The sequence below is a fragment of the Monodelphis domestica genome, chromosome 6 (assembly GCF_027887165.1).
Source record: "Monodelphis domestica isolate mMonDom1 chromosome 6, mMonDom1.pri, whole genome shotgun sequence".
NCBI lineage: Eukaryota > Metazoa > Chordata > Mammalia > Didelphimorphia > Didelphidae > Monodelphis > Monodelphis domestica.
This window is the reverse complement of record NC_077232.1, coordinates 291,573,409-291,592,689: the sequence shown is the minus strand read 5'-3', so window position 1 is coordinate 291,592,689 and position 19,281 is coordinate 291,573,409. Positions and strand designations below refer to the sequence as shown.

The 19,281-nt window shown below is 37.9% G+C and overlaps 1 protein-coding gene across 9 annotated transcripts in view; it reads left to right on the top strand.

Annotated features, from left to right (window-relative positions):
• The window catches only part of SLC4A4 (solute carrier family 4 member 4), a 523,229-nt gene that overhangs the window by 426,534 nt on the left and 77,414 nt on the right, over window positions 1–19,281 (top strand). For all 9 annotated transcript variants that reach the window (XM_056803353.1, XM_007495656.3, XM_056803351.1 and 6 more), the window contains 2 exons: window positions 9,205–9,338; window positions 16,405–16,676. In XM_056803353.1, the coding sequence (XP_056659331.1) occupies window positions 9,205–9,338; window positions 16,405–16,676 (406 nt within the window). The remainder of the gene's footprint in view (window positions 1–9,204; window positions 9,339–16,404; window positions 16,677–19,281) is intronic.

Below are 19,281 nucleotides of genomic sequence, written 5' to 3'. Positions count from 1 at the left end.
GGCAAAACCCTCTCAAATTTATTTTTAAGGGAATAGTTAACATGTAGAAAATCAGCCAGTGTGGTGTCTTCATCAAGAATGGTTCATGCTTGACTCATTTTATTTTACTTTTTGGATAATGCTGCTAGACATGTGTGTGCATGCACATACATCTATGCATATATAATGTATATATTTATATAGACTGTGGTCTACTTAGATTTTAAATCCTCTGCTTCCAATTATTAATCAATTATTGGACTTGGAATCAGGAAGACTCGTTTTCCTGAGATCAAATCTGACCTCAGATCCTTACTAGCTGTGTGGCCCTGGACAAGTTCCTTCACCATTTCTCTCAGTTTCTTCATCTGTCAACAGACATAGAGAAAGAAATGGCAAATCACTTTAGTTTCTTTGCCAAGAAAACCCCAATTAATTTCACAGAGTTGGACATGACTGAAAAATGACTAAATAAAAAATCCAATTATTAATTCTCTTCAGTGGAATTAACATGTGCCTGGGATTTTTGAATGTACGATAGTGATATTTAAGTTAACACTCAGCTGAATTTGTCAGCTTTGTGATTGCTAATTAATCAGGTAGAATTTTTCCATTTTTATGACAGAGGACACTGTCAATTGCCTGTCAGTCACGTAGGTATGATGTGATGTGCCTTTAAATTGTCAGTGTCCCACAGTGTGAAATGTTGTGGTTGTTCAGTTGTTTCAGTCGTGCCTGGTCCTTTGTAACCCTATTTTGGGGTTTTCTTGGCACAGATAATGAAGTGGTTTGCCATTTTCTTCTCCAGCTCTCTTAACAGATGAATATCTACTGTGCCACTTAGCTGCTCAGGATACCAAATAGTCCATTGAAATAAGATGGTACTTAACTTCATTTATGTCAATGAATGTTACTGTTTCCCATAAAGAAAATTACCAAAAAGGGTTGGTAAACCAGATATATAAGATAAAGACACTGGCTAAAAACACCTTTTATTTACTCTCCTAGCAAATTTCCTGATGCCTCTGAAGGCAGCCTGCCATAAGAGAAATAAAACAGGAGCAAGAAGTTTTTCAAATGGATCAGCATGTAAAAATATTTTTTACTGAACTCAATTGTTTGGTGTCGTTGTTTAGTTCTTCATTAGAACTAATCTAAAGAAGTATATGGATGTAATGATTTCTTATTTACAAATGAGGAACTCAAGAAACAGAGGACAAGTAACCAAGCAGAGTGACTAGTTTATAGTATGGAAGGGAAAGATGCTTTGACATCCAGTAGTTTTGAGATTAATAGCATCAATAACTTTGACCTTGGTTTTTTTTTTGCCTTTCTTTGTGTCCCCAAAACTTAGCACAGTGCCTAGCACACAGTAATTGCTTAATAAATGCCAATTCATTGACCCTGGACTACATGAGCCCTCTTTCCTTATATAGCACTGCTATTGGTTGGTATGGCATTGAGGGTCATGTGACTTTTAGTCAACAAACATTTATTAAATGACCACTATGTGCCAGGTATGAAAGACATAGACAAAAATGTAAGACATAAAAATTTATATTCTGCTTTGGGGAGAATACAGAAAATTCACAAATAAGTAACAGAATATGTTAAAAAATACACAGTGACTTGTGCATGATGAAGCAACATTAGCAGCTAGAGTACTCGAGAAAAATATCTTTCTCTCCTCCTTCTCCTCTTCCTTCTCTCCATCCTCTTCCCTCTCTCAAGTACAATATGCTTACTTAATTTTTAAAATTTATTTTTATTATGACTTACAAGACCATATAAAACAGATATTTTTACAAACATAGTATGGCAGAAAAAAGATTTGTACGTGAAACTCCACATTTACTCACCAAGGAGTCATCTCTGGCCATCAAGAAGAGAGTCATTTATAAAGGTGGCCTGGTCTAGTGTTACTGTGACAGTTTTAGGGAATGGGATGATCATTTTGAAGATTTTTTGAAAAGATCATGTATCCCTGGGGATGTTTGTAGAAAACAAGGGAAGATGAGGATTACTGAGGGGACAAGCATCGGAAGGAAGTGGGACGGAGAGGCACAAATAGAAGGGTGGATAGTTATAAGGTGGGAGGTTTATAGGAATGATCCTAGGTCTAGAGCTGGAAAGTATCTTTGAGGTCATTTGGTCCAACCCCCTCATTTTCAAATGACAAAACTGAGACTCCCAAAAATGAAGTGAGTTGTCCAAAGACACACAACAGAAAAGAGATTCAACCCCATGTCCTCTGGTTCCCAAACAAGGGATCTTTCTACTGCATCCCCCTGGTTTTCTCAAAGGAGCATTTCCTTTCTAGCTCTTGAGGGTACTGGGATAGAGATGGAATTTGGTAATCAGAAACTCCTTAATGTTACAAAATGATCACAAGTCAAGGATCATGAGGGCCACTTGACTATTTGAAAACTGAATCAAGACAAAGGATTATAATACCCTATTCTGAATAGGGGTCCCTCTTGAAACAATAGTAGGTTGCTATGATAAAAGTCCATTCTTCACTGCCTCGGCAATTGAAGTCAAGAGCAACGTTCTTAAAGAAAGAGACTTTATTGTTACTCTGCAGGTAGACATTGTGCTCATTTCTTTTGTGTTACACAAATACAGTGAGTTATGGAACTGCTATTGTTTCAGCAAACCATATTGTCAGCCTTCTGTCAGAGAGGTCTCACCCAGTGTAAACAAGTGATACTGAGTATGTGAGAGATCTTTCAGAGCATCTTTGGCTGATCTTGAGCTCTTCAATGACAAAGCTCAGGGAGCTCGGCAGAGCCTGGGGTAGCATGTTTAAGACAAAACATGATGATCATCTGGGTTGGGTCAAACTGACTAGACTGAGGCTCCTTCACACCTTGGACATGGTATTCACCATCAGAATGTTCTCCCAGAACTTGGAGCATTGAGAGTTTAGAATCTGGGCAGGACTGGTATTATGGGATTCGTTGTTCATCACAGCATGAGTTAACGTTTGTTCTGGTCTTCTGAAAGTGACTGATTCCATTTGCCAGAAGTCTTTTAGATTTCATGTGTTGGTTTGTAGCTATTGGCAATCTCTAGAATAAGACTGCTTATCCCAGGGTCTGGGAATATTCTGAAAAAAATATTTTGATAAGTGTATGTCAGTGTTATTGGATTCCTTTGTAAACCTACATATTTCATTTTATACATTTAAACATATTATTCTTATGAGAGGTCCATAAATTTCACCAGGCTGCCAGAGTTAAAAACCCCATAGCAAGATCTAAGTTTTTAAAAGTTAGAGATTGTTTTTTGGTTTTATTTTGTTTTGTTTTGTTAAGGTCAGGGATTGAAGAGTGCAGGATTCTACTATGAAGGCAGAATTAGGAGAAATAAGTAGAAGCTACAAAGATGCAATTTTAGGTTTCATGTCTGGAAAACCTCAGTGCTACATGGGAGGTAAAGTAGTGTTGTTGTTTTTTTCTACTCTTATTGGCCAAGTCAATAAGTGTTTAGTAAGTGGTTCCAATGCTCTAGGTACTCAGTGGGTTAAGTGCTGGATTGGTGGTCTATAAGTAAATACCAGTGCATTGTCCTGGGGCTTCTTATCCAGGCATATATTAGAGTAAGCCTCTTCTGATGCTTAGATAATGAGATTACATCATCAGAATTCCCTGTTACAGCTGAAAAGATATGAAATTTTCCCTTCCCTATCTTTAGATCATTCTTCACATTATCCTTTCCTTACTCAAGGCTCAAGAAAATTTCCCTTCCTACAAACTCAATTACTTAGCTGCCTGAAAGGTTGAGTAACATAGTAGACACTGACCTGACCTTGAAACCCTGAGGGTTCGAATCTTGCCCTTGTCATATGGCAACTGTGAGACTGAGCAAGTCCCTTAACCTCTTAGTGCCTCAGACAACTCCCTGAGATTCCAAGTTGCCAAGGAGTTGGCAACATGTACCTCCATAAAGGAATTTCCTTATCTGGGAGTTCGCAGCCCTTACCTCCATCCTATTCCACACTATGGCTTATCATGGCAGATTCTGAGCCAAAGACCAGAAGGGGATCCTTAAGATCCAGTCAGTTGCTTTGTTTTTATGTGTAGCTTACATGCAAAGCCCTCCACAGGGCAAATACTGCCTTTTAACCTTATTCTGAGGCTTTCTGTTTCATAGAAAAGTGCTCTTCTGAATTTAATGTTTTAGGGAATATGGAGAAGAGCAATGTTTCAGGCACATTTAAATTCATATTATTATGGATTAGGAATTGGGACAAAGATTATTGTTAAGTAAGTGAAGAGACTGACTTTTCTTCTGTCCTGAAGAATACATTTATTATGTTTCAGTTCAATTTAAGAAATATTGATTCAAAGTGGCATAAATCTTTATTAAAAATGTAGAATTTATTTGATTTTTCTGAGTGAGATGGTGTTTATAGGCCTTAGCAATATATTTTAAAGGGGTTGTTTAATTCATGGTAAAATATTTTTGGATGCTCTTTTTTTATATCATTATCATCGCCTGGAAATGCTTCTATCATTTCTCTTTCATTGTGTGATATTTTTTTAATTGCATGCATAATTTGTCCTCAAAAGACATCTTAACAGAACTTGTTGCATCTGTGAAGGCTGCATCAATTCCTTAGATTTTTTTCTCTAAACACACTACAAATTTAAATGAAAGAGATTCATTTTCAAGCACCAAAATAGAATTCCTCTGTAAAGCAGAATTAGATAGGCATCATCTTAATTTAGACATCATAATCTTGTTGCAATTATTTATTTATAGTGAGTGACTTTCTATGGAAATCGATAGAGGTGGTTTAGACAGGTATAGAGAGAGATAAGTTATTTCAGGGTCAAAATAATGGGTCTTTAATTACTTAGATCCTCCTTAAGTCCTCCTTCTGCATGAGGTCTTTCTTTGAATCCTTTCAGATGATCCTCCATTCATGCTGCTTGTATCTAATTAAATGTATAGCTCTCCCCAATAGACCATAATAAGCTCCTTGAGGAAGCCTGTATGTTTGCTTTTTCTTGTGTAACCACTGTGTAGCACAGCATTCAGCACATAGTAGGGGCATAATAAATGCTTGTTGGCTGACCCTAAAATATTTGATATTTGTTCTCTCCTGTGGCTTTTAATAATTAGCTTCATTCCACTTGGCAGAAGCCAAGCTTTCTTAGGCAAATAGTTCTCACTGGGAAAAACTTTGCCAATGTTTCTCATCTAAAGTCACTTAGTTGAAACATTCCCCTTCCATTCTATTGAATTAATCTAGCCCAGTCACCTTTAATTATCTTGATAATCCACAATATGGTAGATGATCCTAGAATCATTTGTCTTGGCTTTCCAAGGTGTTTTACTACTTGCATGGGGATGTCATTCCATCGCTTTTCTGGGAATCCACACACGAAGCTGGATCAGAAACCACAGCGAGGTATCCTTATGCTGACCCCACCTCTCATGTCAGCCCCTTCATGACCTCCTCTCCTCTGTGGAATGGATATCACCTTTCCTTCCAGCTTGACAGACAAGCCAAGACTTTCTTCCAGCCTGGCTCACCCAGCCTCAGGGAGGGGAGTAATTGCTTTGGATTGAAAGGCATTCATTCTTCATCTTTCAGGCTGGAGATATTTAAAACTTTGGACTTGGGGGCAGGAGGACCCACATTCAAATCCTTGCTCCTACATTTACGAGCTGTCTGACTTTGCTGTGGTTCCTCATCTATAACATGAAGAGTTTGGTTTTAATAGCATCTAAGATCCTTTCTACCTCTCAATCTATGATCATAGATTTTTTTGGGGGGGGCTTGTTCTGTACCCTCTGCTTTTACTACAGTGACTGGCATATAGTACATACTTCATGAGTGTTTGTCCACTGACAACGATCCCATGTCCAAGTGGTGAAATGGAGTATAGGTAAGAATGTAACCGGGGTATTGAAGCTCTGATCTTCCAGAGAAGGTGTCAAGAATAAGAACCCCCACATTTATCTAGGTCAAAAAAAGAGAGTTGAGTATGCGAAGCAAACAGTTAATCTGGTTAATTCACTCTTGAAAAGTTTAGCTTAGGTTTGGTCCATTTGGTGGGAGAGCTTTTGAAGGAGAACAGAGGATGCTTTGAATTATTCAGCTATTTGTCTCAGTTGTTCATTTAATTTTTCTGGCCTCTGCCTGGTGACCAATTTAGAAGGATATTTTCCTTCTTGCTAGTTTAACTTACTCTAAGCTGATCTAAGAATTCACCCAATTAATTTGTAAGGAAGAAAATTCATACTGGCAACTAGTCATTTCTGAAAGATGCCTGACTATTGTTCATCAAGCTTCTGAGTCAGAGATTGATCTGGAGAAGTTTAATTGTATTATTCATTATTCTGCATAATATAACCAATATTAACTAATTAATCACAGTTAATGATTAGAAATGTTACAGCAGTTAAGAAGAAATACAAGCTTCAAATACAATGGCAATGTTTTGCATTGCTTTTTAGTTTTAGTCTTGATTTTCTATGCTTATCAATCAGCCAATCACTATGTTTTTATTAAACACCTACTATGTGTAGACACTGAGGCTGAATGAAATAATCCCTACTCATAAGGGTTTGCATTATGGCAAAACTATTTTTTTTTCCTAAAGGAAAACAATAAAAAGAAATATTCTATCTGCTTTCTCGTTTGAAGGGCCAGGGCACCTCAGTCTTCTCACTGACATTCTCTTGCTTTCCGTAGGATAACTTGGTTGTTTTTTTTTTTACCCCTATTGCCACAGTTGCCAATTCAAATAAGAAAAACATTCAATAGTAAGAAAAAAAAGAATCTAGGTGATAAAAGTCCGTTTCTGATGTTATATGATCACTTCCAACTCTTTAGAGTTTAAACTATCAGGCTAAGATGTTTCTTATGAGCTTGACAAGGTGTCCCTAGTTTTTCCATGGAGAGCGCTAGGTGATACAGTGTAAAGAGTGGAGTTAGGAAGACTTCTTCCTGAATTCAAAGCTGGCCTCAGACTACTGATGCAAATCACATAACCCTGTTTGCCTCAGTTTCCTCATATTTAAAACAAGTTGGAGAAGACATAACACTCTAGTATCTTTGTCAAGAAAAACCCAAATGGAGTCATGAAGCGTTGGATACTACAGAAAAAAATCACATTTTCCATAACTGTATCTCCCACTTTCTTCGACTGAAGGTCTTGGATTAAGTTTTCATTAAAATTCATTTTGTCATAGAATGATTTCTATTTTTCCTGGCCTCATTTCTTTCAGGTCTGAGGCCTCTGGGACCAGGCTGGCTTTCATGTTTGTTCCAGAGGCCAGGGACAACATCTTGTCTAACCACAGGAAACACCATATCCATGATGATCTTCCAAGTAAACCTGGGAATGTTGTTTGTGTTTTCAATTCTGTAAAATGTTATGAGTCAATGGGGTCTGGTCCACTTAATTCAGGATTTCTAAAGATACATGGAATAAAGAGAGAATTTCAATAGAGAAATGCTTCCTGTACCTAGATTGTTCAGGGCCATTATTGGACCAACCCCAGACAGTGAAGAGTAGAATTTTAGTCAAGTTTGTTTAAGGCTATTTCAAGAGTTAGGAAATAAAGAACCAGAATAATTCTTTTTTTTTTCTCTTGTGAGACAATCTTGATTATTCCTTCTCTTCTCTTTCTTCCTCTGGATTTTTAACTTCCATTCCTTCTTCTATATGAAATAAAAGGAAGGAAAGAATAGGGCAGGTGAGATGAATGGTAAGAAAAGCAGCCATGGTGCTTCCAAATTTCATCTATTGGGAAGAATTAGAATGAAACTAAAGTCTTACAAAAATAACCCAAAGCCATGTTCCTCCTTTTCCAATCTACCCCAAGCAACCAGTCTGCATAACATCAGCCCATCCCAAATAGAAAAGCTTTTAGAGAGATTTACTCCAGTAAGGTGTAGAATTGTCTTTTTGATTTATGGTTACTTAAAATAGCGAGCTCCATCATGATCTCTGCCCTCTCTCACTTGATCCCAAGGGAATGAGCTAGAAAAAAAGGTTTCTTATTTTTTTTCCACTTGATAAATGGTTGTAACCTCTCTTCATGGTTAAGCTCACAGCACTTCCTTTCCTGAAAACATTTTTAAAATTTTGCACTATGGTTTGAAGCTCAGCATGTCAAAATATGTCAAGGAAATGTGGGTTATGCAAAAACAAAAAGAGAACAAGAAACTTTTAATAACAATAGTTAGCATTTGGGTAGTCCTTGCAGGTGCTTTACAAAGTGCTTTAAAAAATATCTCATTTGAACCTCACAACAGCCCTGGAAGATGGCTGCTCTTGGTTATATGTGTTTTACAGGTGAAGATACTGAGACAGTCATAAGTTAAGTGGCTAGGAAGTATCTGTAGGATTCAAAATCATATTTTCATAGCTCCTCAGACCAGTATTCTATCCCCTGTATTTTTCCAAGGAATACTAGAAGCATTTCCCAAATCATCATCAAAAAAAGAGAAAATATAACATTTTTAAAAGAATAAAGTACTTTAAAAAACCTGCCTTTTCACTGCTAAAAACTTGGGTTTCAGTACTGTTACCAAATAGCTGTGACTGTGAGGGAGTGTGTGTGTGTGTGTGTGTGTGTTTGTGTGTGTGCATATTTTCCTAGACCTCAGTTTCCTCATATGAAAAATTAGAAAATTGGACTAAATGATTTCTAAGAACTTTTCTTCTATGCTCCTATTGATAGAAGGCTTCAGTTAAATTTTAGTGGCTCTGAGGAAAGCAAAGTGGTTCAGGGGATTGAGAGCCAGGCTTAGAGAACCCGAGAGGTCCAGGGTTCAAATTTGACCTCAGATACTTCCTACCTGTGTGATCCTGAGCAAGTCACCTAACCCCTTTTGCCTAACCCTTAAAACTATTTTGCTGTGTAACCAATTCTAAGACAGAAGGTATGAGTTTTTAAAAAATGAATTACTTCAGTGATATTCATATCTAATGTGAAATGCAGGTAGGTCTCAATTAGTAGGAATCCCTGCATTTAAATTCACCTCATCCAAAGGGGCAGTGATGGCCATCCTAAGGGAAATATGCAATGCAAATTCAAATAATGAGACTGTTTCATGGAATTATGCACTAGTCAAGACCTGGCTATGCAGCATCTTGTTTCTGTTTGGTTTGTGATTTGATTGCTTGCTCCTGAATAGCCCATATCATAAGGCACACCAATGATATGCATCCACTAATGCCTGTGTTTTGTCTATACCAGGGTGTCTTGGAGAGCTTCCTGGGCACAGCAGTCTCTGGAGCCATCTTTTGTCTTTTTGCTGGCCAACCACTCACTATCTTGAGCAGCACAGGACCTGTCCTCGTCTTTGAGAGACTTTTATTTAATTTCAGCAAGTATGTATAGCCCAGTGTCCTTATTTGTTCATATTTGTATGTAATCAAAAGGGCTTAATTATCCCAGGAAGAGTAATTCCATTCTGGAGAAATCGGGGCAAAAGCTCTAACCTCTCCTCCCCAAATTAAAATGAAAATAATTTAAACAATTCATTGGAATCTGAAAGACCTAACAATTCTATACATGCTAAATGAAACTAATCCTTAATTATCAGCTTTAACAAATTCTAAGATTAATTAGTAATATTACCAAGTGGGAAATGGAATCTGGAGCCATTCCTTTGAATCAATACTGTGAATGTAAAATAATCTTGATGAAGGGTGATTCAACTCACAAAATGTCATAAGATATATATATATATATATATATATATATATATATATATATATATATATATAATCCCTTTTGTTTTCAGAGTACCAGAGTTTGTGTGGTGCCTGGCACAAAGTAGGCACTTAATAGAGGTTTGTTGACTGGCTGACTGACTCCAATGATGAGATTTAAATCCCAAATAAAAAAAATTGGACAAAGTTGGGGCAGGATCCCCTACTATGACTTGTGACTTCTTTTAACTGTCATTTACTATCCATGTCTTACACCAAGAATTAAATCTTTTCTCAGATTCCTGAAGAGAACGTAAACAATGTTAGCCAGTGTAGAATAAGGGAATGAGCCTTGGAATAAGCAGATCTAGGTTCAAGTCCTAGCTCTTTTATGACTGTAGGAAAATCTCCAGGTTTTCTTTTTTTAATTTTCTTCTAAACTGAGGGAATTAAAAGGTACTGGGGGACAGTGGACAGTAGAAAGTCCTCTAGTTCTAAAGTAAGAAGACCTGTTCCAACCCTGCCTCGGTTTCCTCATCTATAAAATAAGAAGGTTTGACTGTGAGGTCCCTTCCAATTCTGTGATTCTGTCATTTACTTAAGTGGTCAGATTTTTGATGAGCACAAATGGAGCAAAGTGAGCCCCATCTTCCAGGCCTCTTTCTATCATGAGGCCGTTGTATTTTAGGAACAGTTGGTTATTATGAACTCAGTGCCTAGCAGAGTATTGTGTGGGATTAATTCCTTAAATATTAGGATAATATCTATGTCATGTTTGCTTTTTGGCAAAATGATTTCTAAGAACCTTTCAGCCAAATGATCCTATGAGCCTTTGATTAGTTTTGCAGAGTGTCCTAAAAGTCTTAGTGAGCTTTTCCTCATCCAGAAAATGGGAGTGTTGGGCTAAATTAAGAGACATCATAGATCCTTTCCATTCATTTTTTCCAGCCAGTTTTACTGCACCTAGACTTCTGGGGATAACCTTTATCAGGAGAAGGAGGGAATTAATTACCTCCCCACCTCTCCAACATCACAAACATTTTTTAAAACTCCAGTCATTTCATCTGAAATAAGCATATCCACAAGTAGAATCTGCTAGAAGTCCATGCCCATTAGATAGAAACATTTGTTTTGACAGGAAATCTGAGATGGTAATTTATTTTCAGAGGAAAGCCAGCCAGCTTCCAGGGAGAATTCAGAGTTGAACATATATTTATAATAAGCTCAATAAATATTCAATAATTGATTGAATTATCAGAAGTGATGCAGCTACTCTGTTGGGAAAAGAATAGCTTCTCACTCTCACCAAATAAGGGACTGTGATTTACAGAGGAATTTATAATTGCCTTCTAGAAATGGATCCTTAGTGCTTCTTTTGTAAAATCTAGCTAGGAATAGACTCACGGTTCTTATTAACTACTTCCTTGAGAGGATAGAAAAAGATGGTGGAAAATGAGTTACTTATCGTTGGTGTGGATTCATTAAGAGAAAGGAGAGTCCCCAGAGATGGAAAGTTTTTCAGTTCTGTTTTTCAACCATGAAAGCAACAGTCTTTGTTTTGGGGGGTAGGGAGAGAGGTTGAATTTTCTTCCCATAGTCTGTATTTCATGTTGAAAAATTCCCACTCATTTCAAAGGGAATTGTATTTTAAATATGGGGATTAGGGATTTAGGAGAAGACAAGAGAAACAGGGCATTCCAATTTATATGTTCTAAAAATAAAAGGCATGAACTCTGACAGCAGGAAATATGAGGAAATAACCAGACAAGGTAAAAGAAAATATGGGCAAAATAAGGTTCCTTATTCTCCTCCAACATTATTCTAAATAACTTAGGGAATGGGTTCTGGACTCTGGAATCCATACAAGAAGAGGGGAGTGAAGAGGAGTAGAATGGAGTAGAGGAGAGCAGACAAGAAGAAGAGCTGGCTTTGAACTAGTCCTTACCCTCAATAAGTCTCAGTTTCCTTATCTATAAAATGAGTATACCAATACCCATAGTTGTTGTTGTTGACCAGTCATTTTAGTTTTGCCCACTATTGGTGATCCTATTTGGGGTTTTCTTGGCAGATATACTAGAGTGGTTTGCCGTTTCCTTCTCCAATTCATTTGGCAGATGAGGAAACTTAGCAAACAGGGTGAAGTGATTTACCCTTTACAAATGTAATCCACTTTTATGTTCAAAACAACCCTTGGAGATAGGTGCTCTTCTTATTCCCATTTTACAGATGAGGAAACTGAGGCAGGCAGAGATGAAATGATTTGCCCAGTTTTGCATAGCTACTAAGTGTCTGAGGTTGGATTTGAACTCAGAAAGTTAAGAGTTCTGAACTTGGGGTCTGACACTCTATCCAGTGTGCCACCTACTGGTGCAATCTCTGTGGTACTTTCAAAGCTCATTCATAGGCTCTCAGATTTAGAGTTGAAAGAAATCTCAGAGGTGAGCGAGTCCAACCCTCTCTTTTTACAAATGGAGAAACCAGTGCCCAGGGAGACTAAAGGCATCCAAACAGTAAACTTCAGGCAGAATTTGAATCCAGTTCTTCATACTACAGCTTTTTCCCCACTGTGTCATAGGAAAATCAGATGAGATATACTATATTTCAGCATCACATGAACAATGATTATTATTGTCTGAGTGAAGCAAAGAACTTTTGTGTCCTCCTTTTCAAGCCAACGCTACAGCTTTGCCCTAGCCTTTTTGTTGTTACATTACTCTTCTTCATCTTAATTCCCAGGACACTGGAAAGAATTCCATGCATGCCAGTTTATAGAAAAGAGTCAAAAAGTTTTCTGTGCTTCAGAAAGCTCTCTGTGTGAGAGGAGAGAGCCTTTGTGGGAAGATTAAACCAGTATGTGCCCTCCTCGGGAACAAACAGGGGCGGCCTCTTCAGAAAGATTTACGGGCAGCAGAGTGATCAGAGCCTTAATCTGGAGAAAATGTTTGCTTGCTGGTTTCCTTTAGATAACTCTCAGATAGAAATTATTTCCTTTTACGAAGTAAATTCACGTCTCACTTTCCCTTCAGATAGCCCATAATTAGCAAAATAAACAGAGTGCTTTGTCTGAAAAACAGATGATTTGTCTGGGAATCACATCTGATTAGCAAGGCAGTGTCAAAGAGAAAAAGGGCAAAGATTTTTCTTTAAATTCAGCATTAAACAATATAGGGCTGCTTGTGTTTCTTTTGATCAAAATGCAGCTAGGACTGGGAGTCAGGAAGAACTGAGTTCAAACCCAGCCTCAGATTCTTACTAGTGGTGGGATCCTGGGAATTTATTTTTACTTTGTCAGTCTCAGTTTCCTCATCTGTAAAATGGAGGTAAGAGGGGAACCTACCTCCCAGAGTTGTTATGAACATAAAAGATTGCATTTGTAAAGTACTTTGCAAAAATTCTTAAAGTTTTGTGTGTTGTTGTTCAGTTGTGTTTAACTCTTTGTGATCCCATCTGTGATTTTCTTGGCAGAGATACTAAGTGGTTTGCCATTTCCTTCCCTAACTTATTTTATATATGAGGAAACTGAGGCAGTTAAGGGACTTTCCCAGGGTCGCACTGCCAGAGTGTCTGAGCCCAGATTTGAACTCAGGTCTTCTTGACTATAGAGTTGGAGCTCTGTGCACTGTAGTGACATCTAGCTGTCCCTAAAAGCTATGTAAATGGTAAAATTATTAAAATTTAATTTGATATTAACAAATATTAATAAAATTAAATCTAATACTAAAAATAAAATTAATATTTAAAATTTAAATATATCTAGGAAGTGTGCTGGATTTGAAACTAGAAGGCCTGTTAATTGAGTCCTGGTCCTATAATTTTCAATCTGTTTGACCTTGAGCAAGTCTCTGTAGGTCTCAGTTTCCTCATCTATACATTAAAGAGGTTGGACTAGTTGACTTTTAAGTTCCTTTTTGACTAGAAAACCATAATCCTGATGAGAAATTGACCACTAGCTTAGGAGGCAGATGGGTCTATTGACATCTCAAGAAAGGGAGAAAAAAATGACAGAATATGGCATGCTTAGGTGATAGAGAGAGAGAAAAAGGAAAAGGAATGTGCCCAGGTGTTTCAAACCCATTGATCTTTCCATTAACCCATATTGTTAATTGGTGGAATTATGTATACAATGAACTATTTTTCATATACCATACTGTGGTAGAAGGAAGGGCTGATCCTTCTTTTGGTTGATAATCTTGTCTTAATTGGTGAAGACGTAACCCGTATATTATTTCTCCTTCCTATTTTAAGCATGTCATTTCTGTGGATTTTCTCTACTCTTTTCAGTGATTGAGATCACAGGCTAGTTAATGTAGTTCTAGGGTCACCTGGATTCAAGTATTTACTTTTCCTTTTAGCCTAGATATCTTTTTTTCTTTGAAAGAGATCTCATAATTCAAACCCTTTATGTACCTTAATGTAATGTATTTCCCCCAGGAGATGAAAGGATCTTGCTCAGGCTATAAACATTAAAGCTCCAAAGAAGAAGTTGACATTGTTGAATACGGGTCTTGTTTAGGATGCAAAAATGAATGGAATTAAATTTTTTTAAATAAATGCAATTAAAAATTCAAAAATAATTTCTTTTCACTAGTGGTCTTAGTCAAGTGGATAGGGAACCAATTCAGAAATAACAAGTTCCGCTTCCTGTTCTTCAGATGACTCTTTCATTATAGTTCTCAGCTTGTTTTATCTACTACTTCTCTCATTCAGGAAACATTTATTATTTTTGACCTTAATCAATAAGTCATTAATAAGAAGAAACAGTGTGGCCAAGTGGATAGAGAGCCATTTTGGAGCTACCTTCAAGGAGTGACTTTGTGACCTGGGGCAAGTCTCTTAATCTCTTAGTGCCCAAGACTATGAGAGGAAGCTCCCCTACAGTGATGATAACTCAGGTCTGATGGAAAAAAAAAAGAATGTTTGTTGAATGAATGAATGAACACATAGATGGATGGATAAATGTCTCCAAATGATCTGTAGAAAATGTATTATATAATAAATATATTTTTATTATTATGTGGAATTTTATAAAGCAGTGTCTTAAATGATACCTTATCAGCAGCTAAATTAGATTCAGGGTATAGGAAGTATGTCTTAGAGGCAGGAAAACTGGTATGGGAACTTGGATTCCAGTCCAACTTTGGTCACCAATTAACTGTCTTTGATTAATTTGGACAAATCATTTCACTTCTGCTGAATTCTACTCATCCATATGCGTGTTGGTCTTCTATCTGACAGCATAGATCCCTTTCATCTGTGGGTTTATGATTTTCAGCAATTTCTATTAGCCTTTTGTGGAATTTCAGAGAAAGGCCATAATAGTCCAGTGTGTCACTAGGAAATTGTACCTTGACTCCTGCTCCACTTATACTACAGGACTAAAATCCAGTATTGGGAAAGACTGGAAATTCAGGCCATAGGACTTAGAGGAAGGTCCTTAATTTACCCATTTTTCACATGGAAAATTGGAATAATATCCTCTACTTCTATTTCGCCAAGAGAGGCTACATAGTATCATGGTTTGAGAGTTATCCTTGGAATTAGGATGTCTTGCCCCTAGACATACTAGCTGTGATAACAGGGCGAATCCACTTAAAGTTTCAAGCCCCTCCTCCCCTGAAAATTGCTAAGATGATAATGATACTATTTAGAGCCTTCTATGTGTCAGGCACCATGCTAGGTAGGCACTTTCACAAGTATCTCATTTATTTAATTCTTACACCAGCCCTGGAAGATAAGATTCCTACACCAACCCCATTTTGTAAGATGAGGAAACTGAGGCAAACAGAAGTGAATTGACTTCCATGGGGTTACAGAGCTAGTTTTTTGTATCTGCAGACTTTAGCACTGTGTCTGACATATACTCATCATTTGTTGGTTGATTGATCTCCATTAGTTAAAAGGCTGTTCTACATTTATGAAATCATAGGTCTAAACTCTTCTAATGTCCCTTCCCCTCAAGAATTCCACAGAGAGTTCATAAGGGATATGTAAGAAAAAGAATGTGTAAAGTCACCTCCAAATATATATATGTAAAGAAACCAAAATGGTTTAACTAAACTCATTTTGCTTACCACCTCATAGCTTTTGTTGAAGAGAATTGGAAGGAATTTACAGTTGGAAATTTTGTTGGAATTAGAAGGAATTTTGAAAGACTGTGGCATCCTTGGATGCAGGTGATTGACTTTGCCTTCATGGAGGTAGGAAAAGAGGTAAAAGGGTGTTGATGAGCCTTATTTTATCAAGCCAACCATAGGGGAAGGTACACCTTCTGAGTAGGGTCTATGTGTCTCCAGTGACAGATTCTCTAGTTTCCTCCTCTATGATTCACAATTTCTGTAATTCTTTCCTTTGGGAAATTCAATTCTCTGGGCTAACTAGATTACTGAATTTTGTACTTGGGAATATTAAATAGTGGATAGGATATTGGACTTGGAATCAGGAAGATCTGGGTTCAAATCTAGACTTAAACATTTATTAGCCATATGAACTTGGGTAAGTCATGTTATTTCTCTTGGATTTGGATCCATCCATCTCTAATGATGGGGTTGGATTCATTGGGTGGGGATGGCCTCATCAAGGTTTCTCTCAATTGTAAATCCATAATCCTATAACCTAGAGGATGCTTCTTTTCTAGGACTTGCTGATTTTTGACATTTAGTTATCAGTTCATTAGCATTTGAGGGTTAAATTTTTCTTTCTGTGTAGGAGATGGAGTCTTAATTTCTTCCTTGCTTTCTTCCAGAGACAATGGTTTTGACTATCTGGAATTCCGTTTGTGGATCGGTCTGTGGTCCGCCTTCCTGTGTCTCATCCTGGTGGCCACGGATGCCAGCTTCTTGGTGCAGTACTTTACCCGATTCACTGAAGAGGGTTTCTCCTCCCTGATTAGCTTCATTTTCATCTATGATGCATTCAAGAAGATGATCAAGCTGGCTGATTACTATCCTATTAATTCCCACTTCAAAGTGGACTACATCACTCATTTCACTTGTGCCTGTTTGCCTCCAGAAGGAGGTAAGGATGTGCCCCTTGTGGATTATACCTGCTCCGATTTTGGTGGTGGGGACAGTGACAAAAGGCTGTGATGAGTAGATGATTGATTCCTAGAAAAGTATGATGTGTTCTCTCTCCCCCCTCCAGAAATCATGCTTCTGAAATTTCTCAATGCCTCAGCTCAGGGACTAATGACAAAGATTTACCATGTTTTGTTAAACTGGGGAAATAGAGCTGAAGCCTCCAAATGTCAGGCAGTCAGTGAGCATTTATGAGGCACCTAGTATGTGCCAGAAACTGTGCTAATCCCTGAATTTGCTAAGAGAGAGAAAAGACAGACCCTGCCCTCCAGGAGTTCGCCATCTAATACAGGCGACAACCTGTATACTAATATGTACCAACAAGCTATAAATGGAAGACAATGAGCAGAGGGAATGTATCAGCATTAAAGGAGATTGAGAAAGGCTTCCTATAGAAGGTGGAACTTTAACTTTGACTTGAAGGAAGTCAAGAGGCAGAGATGAGAATGGAGAGAATTTTAAGCCTGGGGAATAACTAGTAAAAATGCCTGGAGCCAAGAGATGGAGAATGTATGTGTGTTGGGGAAGGGGGGAGGTTAGGAATGGTTAGGAATGGTTAGGAATACTAGAGGCTTTTATGTTTGATCCTGCAGGTGTTAGAGAGAACCACTGAAATTTATTGAATAGGGGCAGAATAGTTGGACCTGCCCTTCAGGAAGGCAATTTTGACCACTGTATGAAGGATGGATTAGAATGGGAAGAGATGAGGCAGGGAAACCTGGACTATAACCATAGCCCAGGAGGGAGGTGATGAATGCCTGTCCTACGGTGGCAACAGTGTCAGAAGGGGGCATATGTGAAAGTTATTACTAAGATAGAGTCGATAGCAATTGGCACCAGATTGGAGCTGAGCAATGAGAAAGAGTGAGACTTCTAGGATGACACTGCCTGGGCGACCGGGCGAGGATTGTGGGAGCCTCAACAATAATAACCAAGTTAAGAAGAGAGTTCGGTTTGGAGAGAAAGAGAATGCACTCTGCTTCAAGCACTGGAGTTAAGAGATTTATGAGAACTCCAGTTTGAGATGGCTAGTAGGCAACTGGAGATGTGAAATTGGAGGTCAGAGTTGGATAAGTAGATTCGAAGAGAGATTGTAACTGAAAGGGAGAAGAGAAGAAGGCTGTGTCTTTGAATAGACTCCCCCCAAATGTACTGTTCTAATATACTTGATTTTATAGCATTGGTCTCCTCAGTCCAAATCTCTCTGCTGTTCTTCTCACCCAGAGAAGAATATTGCCCTGAGAAGTCGGAGTATATACAGTAACAAGCAGATGAACTCTCTAAGTCATTGTAATAACATGTATAATAAATTCTCATAAAATCTAGGAGAGGGAGAATTTGTCCAGGAGTCAGGTGATTTGGGTTCAAACCCCAATTTGACACTCACTGTATAATCTCAGGCCAGTCACTCTATCCTCTAAACCTCAATATCCTTATCTGTAAAATGGGAGGGTGGGACAATTCTTTCCCCCTCATTTTCTTCAAGTGATCCTTAGGTGGATAAAATCGAAGGCTTCCATCATACTGGTTGCTCTCCTCTGGGTGATCAGTAAGTTTCATTCCCCAAATATGGCCCCCAGAATTAAACATAGTACTCCACATGTGTTCTAATCAGAAGAGAGTAAAGTGGAACTATTACCTCATCAGGCAGGTGGCACAGTGCCAAGCATAAAGTGACATGCCAAGCCTAAAAAGCCAGGAAGACTCATCTTTATGAGTTCAAATCTGGCCTCAGATACTTCCTAGCTGTATGACCTAAAGCAAATTATTTAGCCATATTTGTCTCAGTTTCCTCATTTGTAAAATGAGCTAGAAAAGGAAATTGCAAACTACTGTACAACACTTGCCAAGAGTCAGACATGGCTGAAACAACTGAACCATGAAACATTTCATTGTCCCTACTTCTAGGCTGCTGATATTTCAGCCTAAGGCAATCTTTTTGGCTTATTGATCCATATTGAGTTTGCAATCTGCTATGACCCCCAGATCTTTTCCCAATAAACTGCTGCCTAACCATGTTTTTCCTATCTCATATAAACAAAATTAATTTTTTAAACTGAAAGTAAGACTTTACATTTATTCCTATTTAATTTCATCTTGGCCGATTCAGTCAGGTCTTTTAGCTATCCAAGATATTTTTATATCCTGACTGCAATCCAAGTTGTCAGCTCTTCCTTTGTATCATCTGCAGATTTGATATACATTCCATGAATACCTTTGCAGAATACATAATTATAAATGTTAAATAGCACGGAGCTAAGCTCATATCTCTGGGAGATTGGAAATTGTTCAAGTTTACATGTAATCCTGATTGATGATCCTTTGGGTCTGGTCATTCAGCCAAGTGTAAATCCCCCAATTGTCTAGTCCCCATATATTCCCCTTTTTTTTCTCTTAGAACAGTATAAGGGTCAGCTAGGTGGCTCAGTGGACAGAGACCCAGACCTAGAAATCCTGGGTGCAGATCTGGCCTCAGACACTTCTTAGCTATGTGACCCTGGGTAAGTCACTTAACCCCTGTTGCCTATTCCTATTTTTTAGATGGA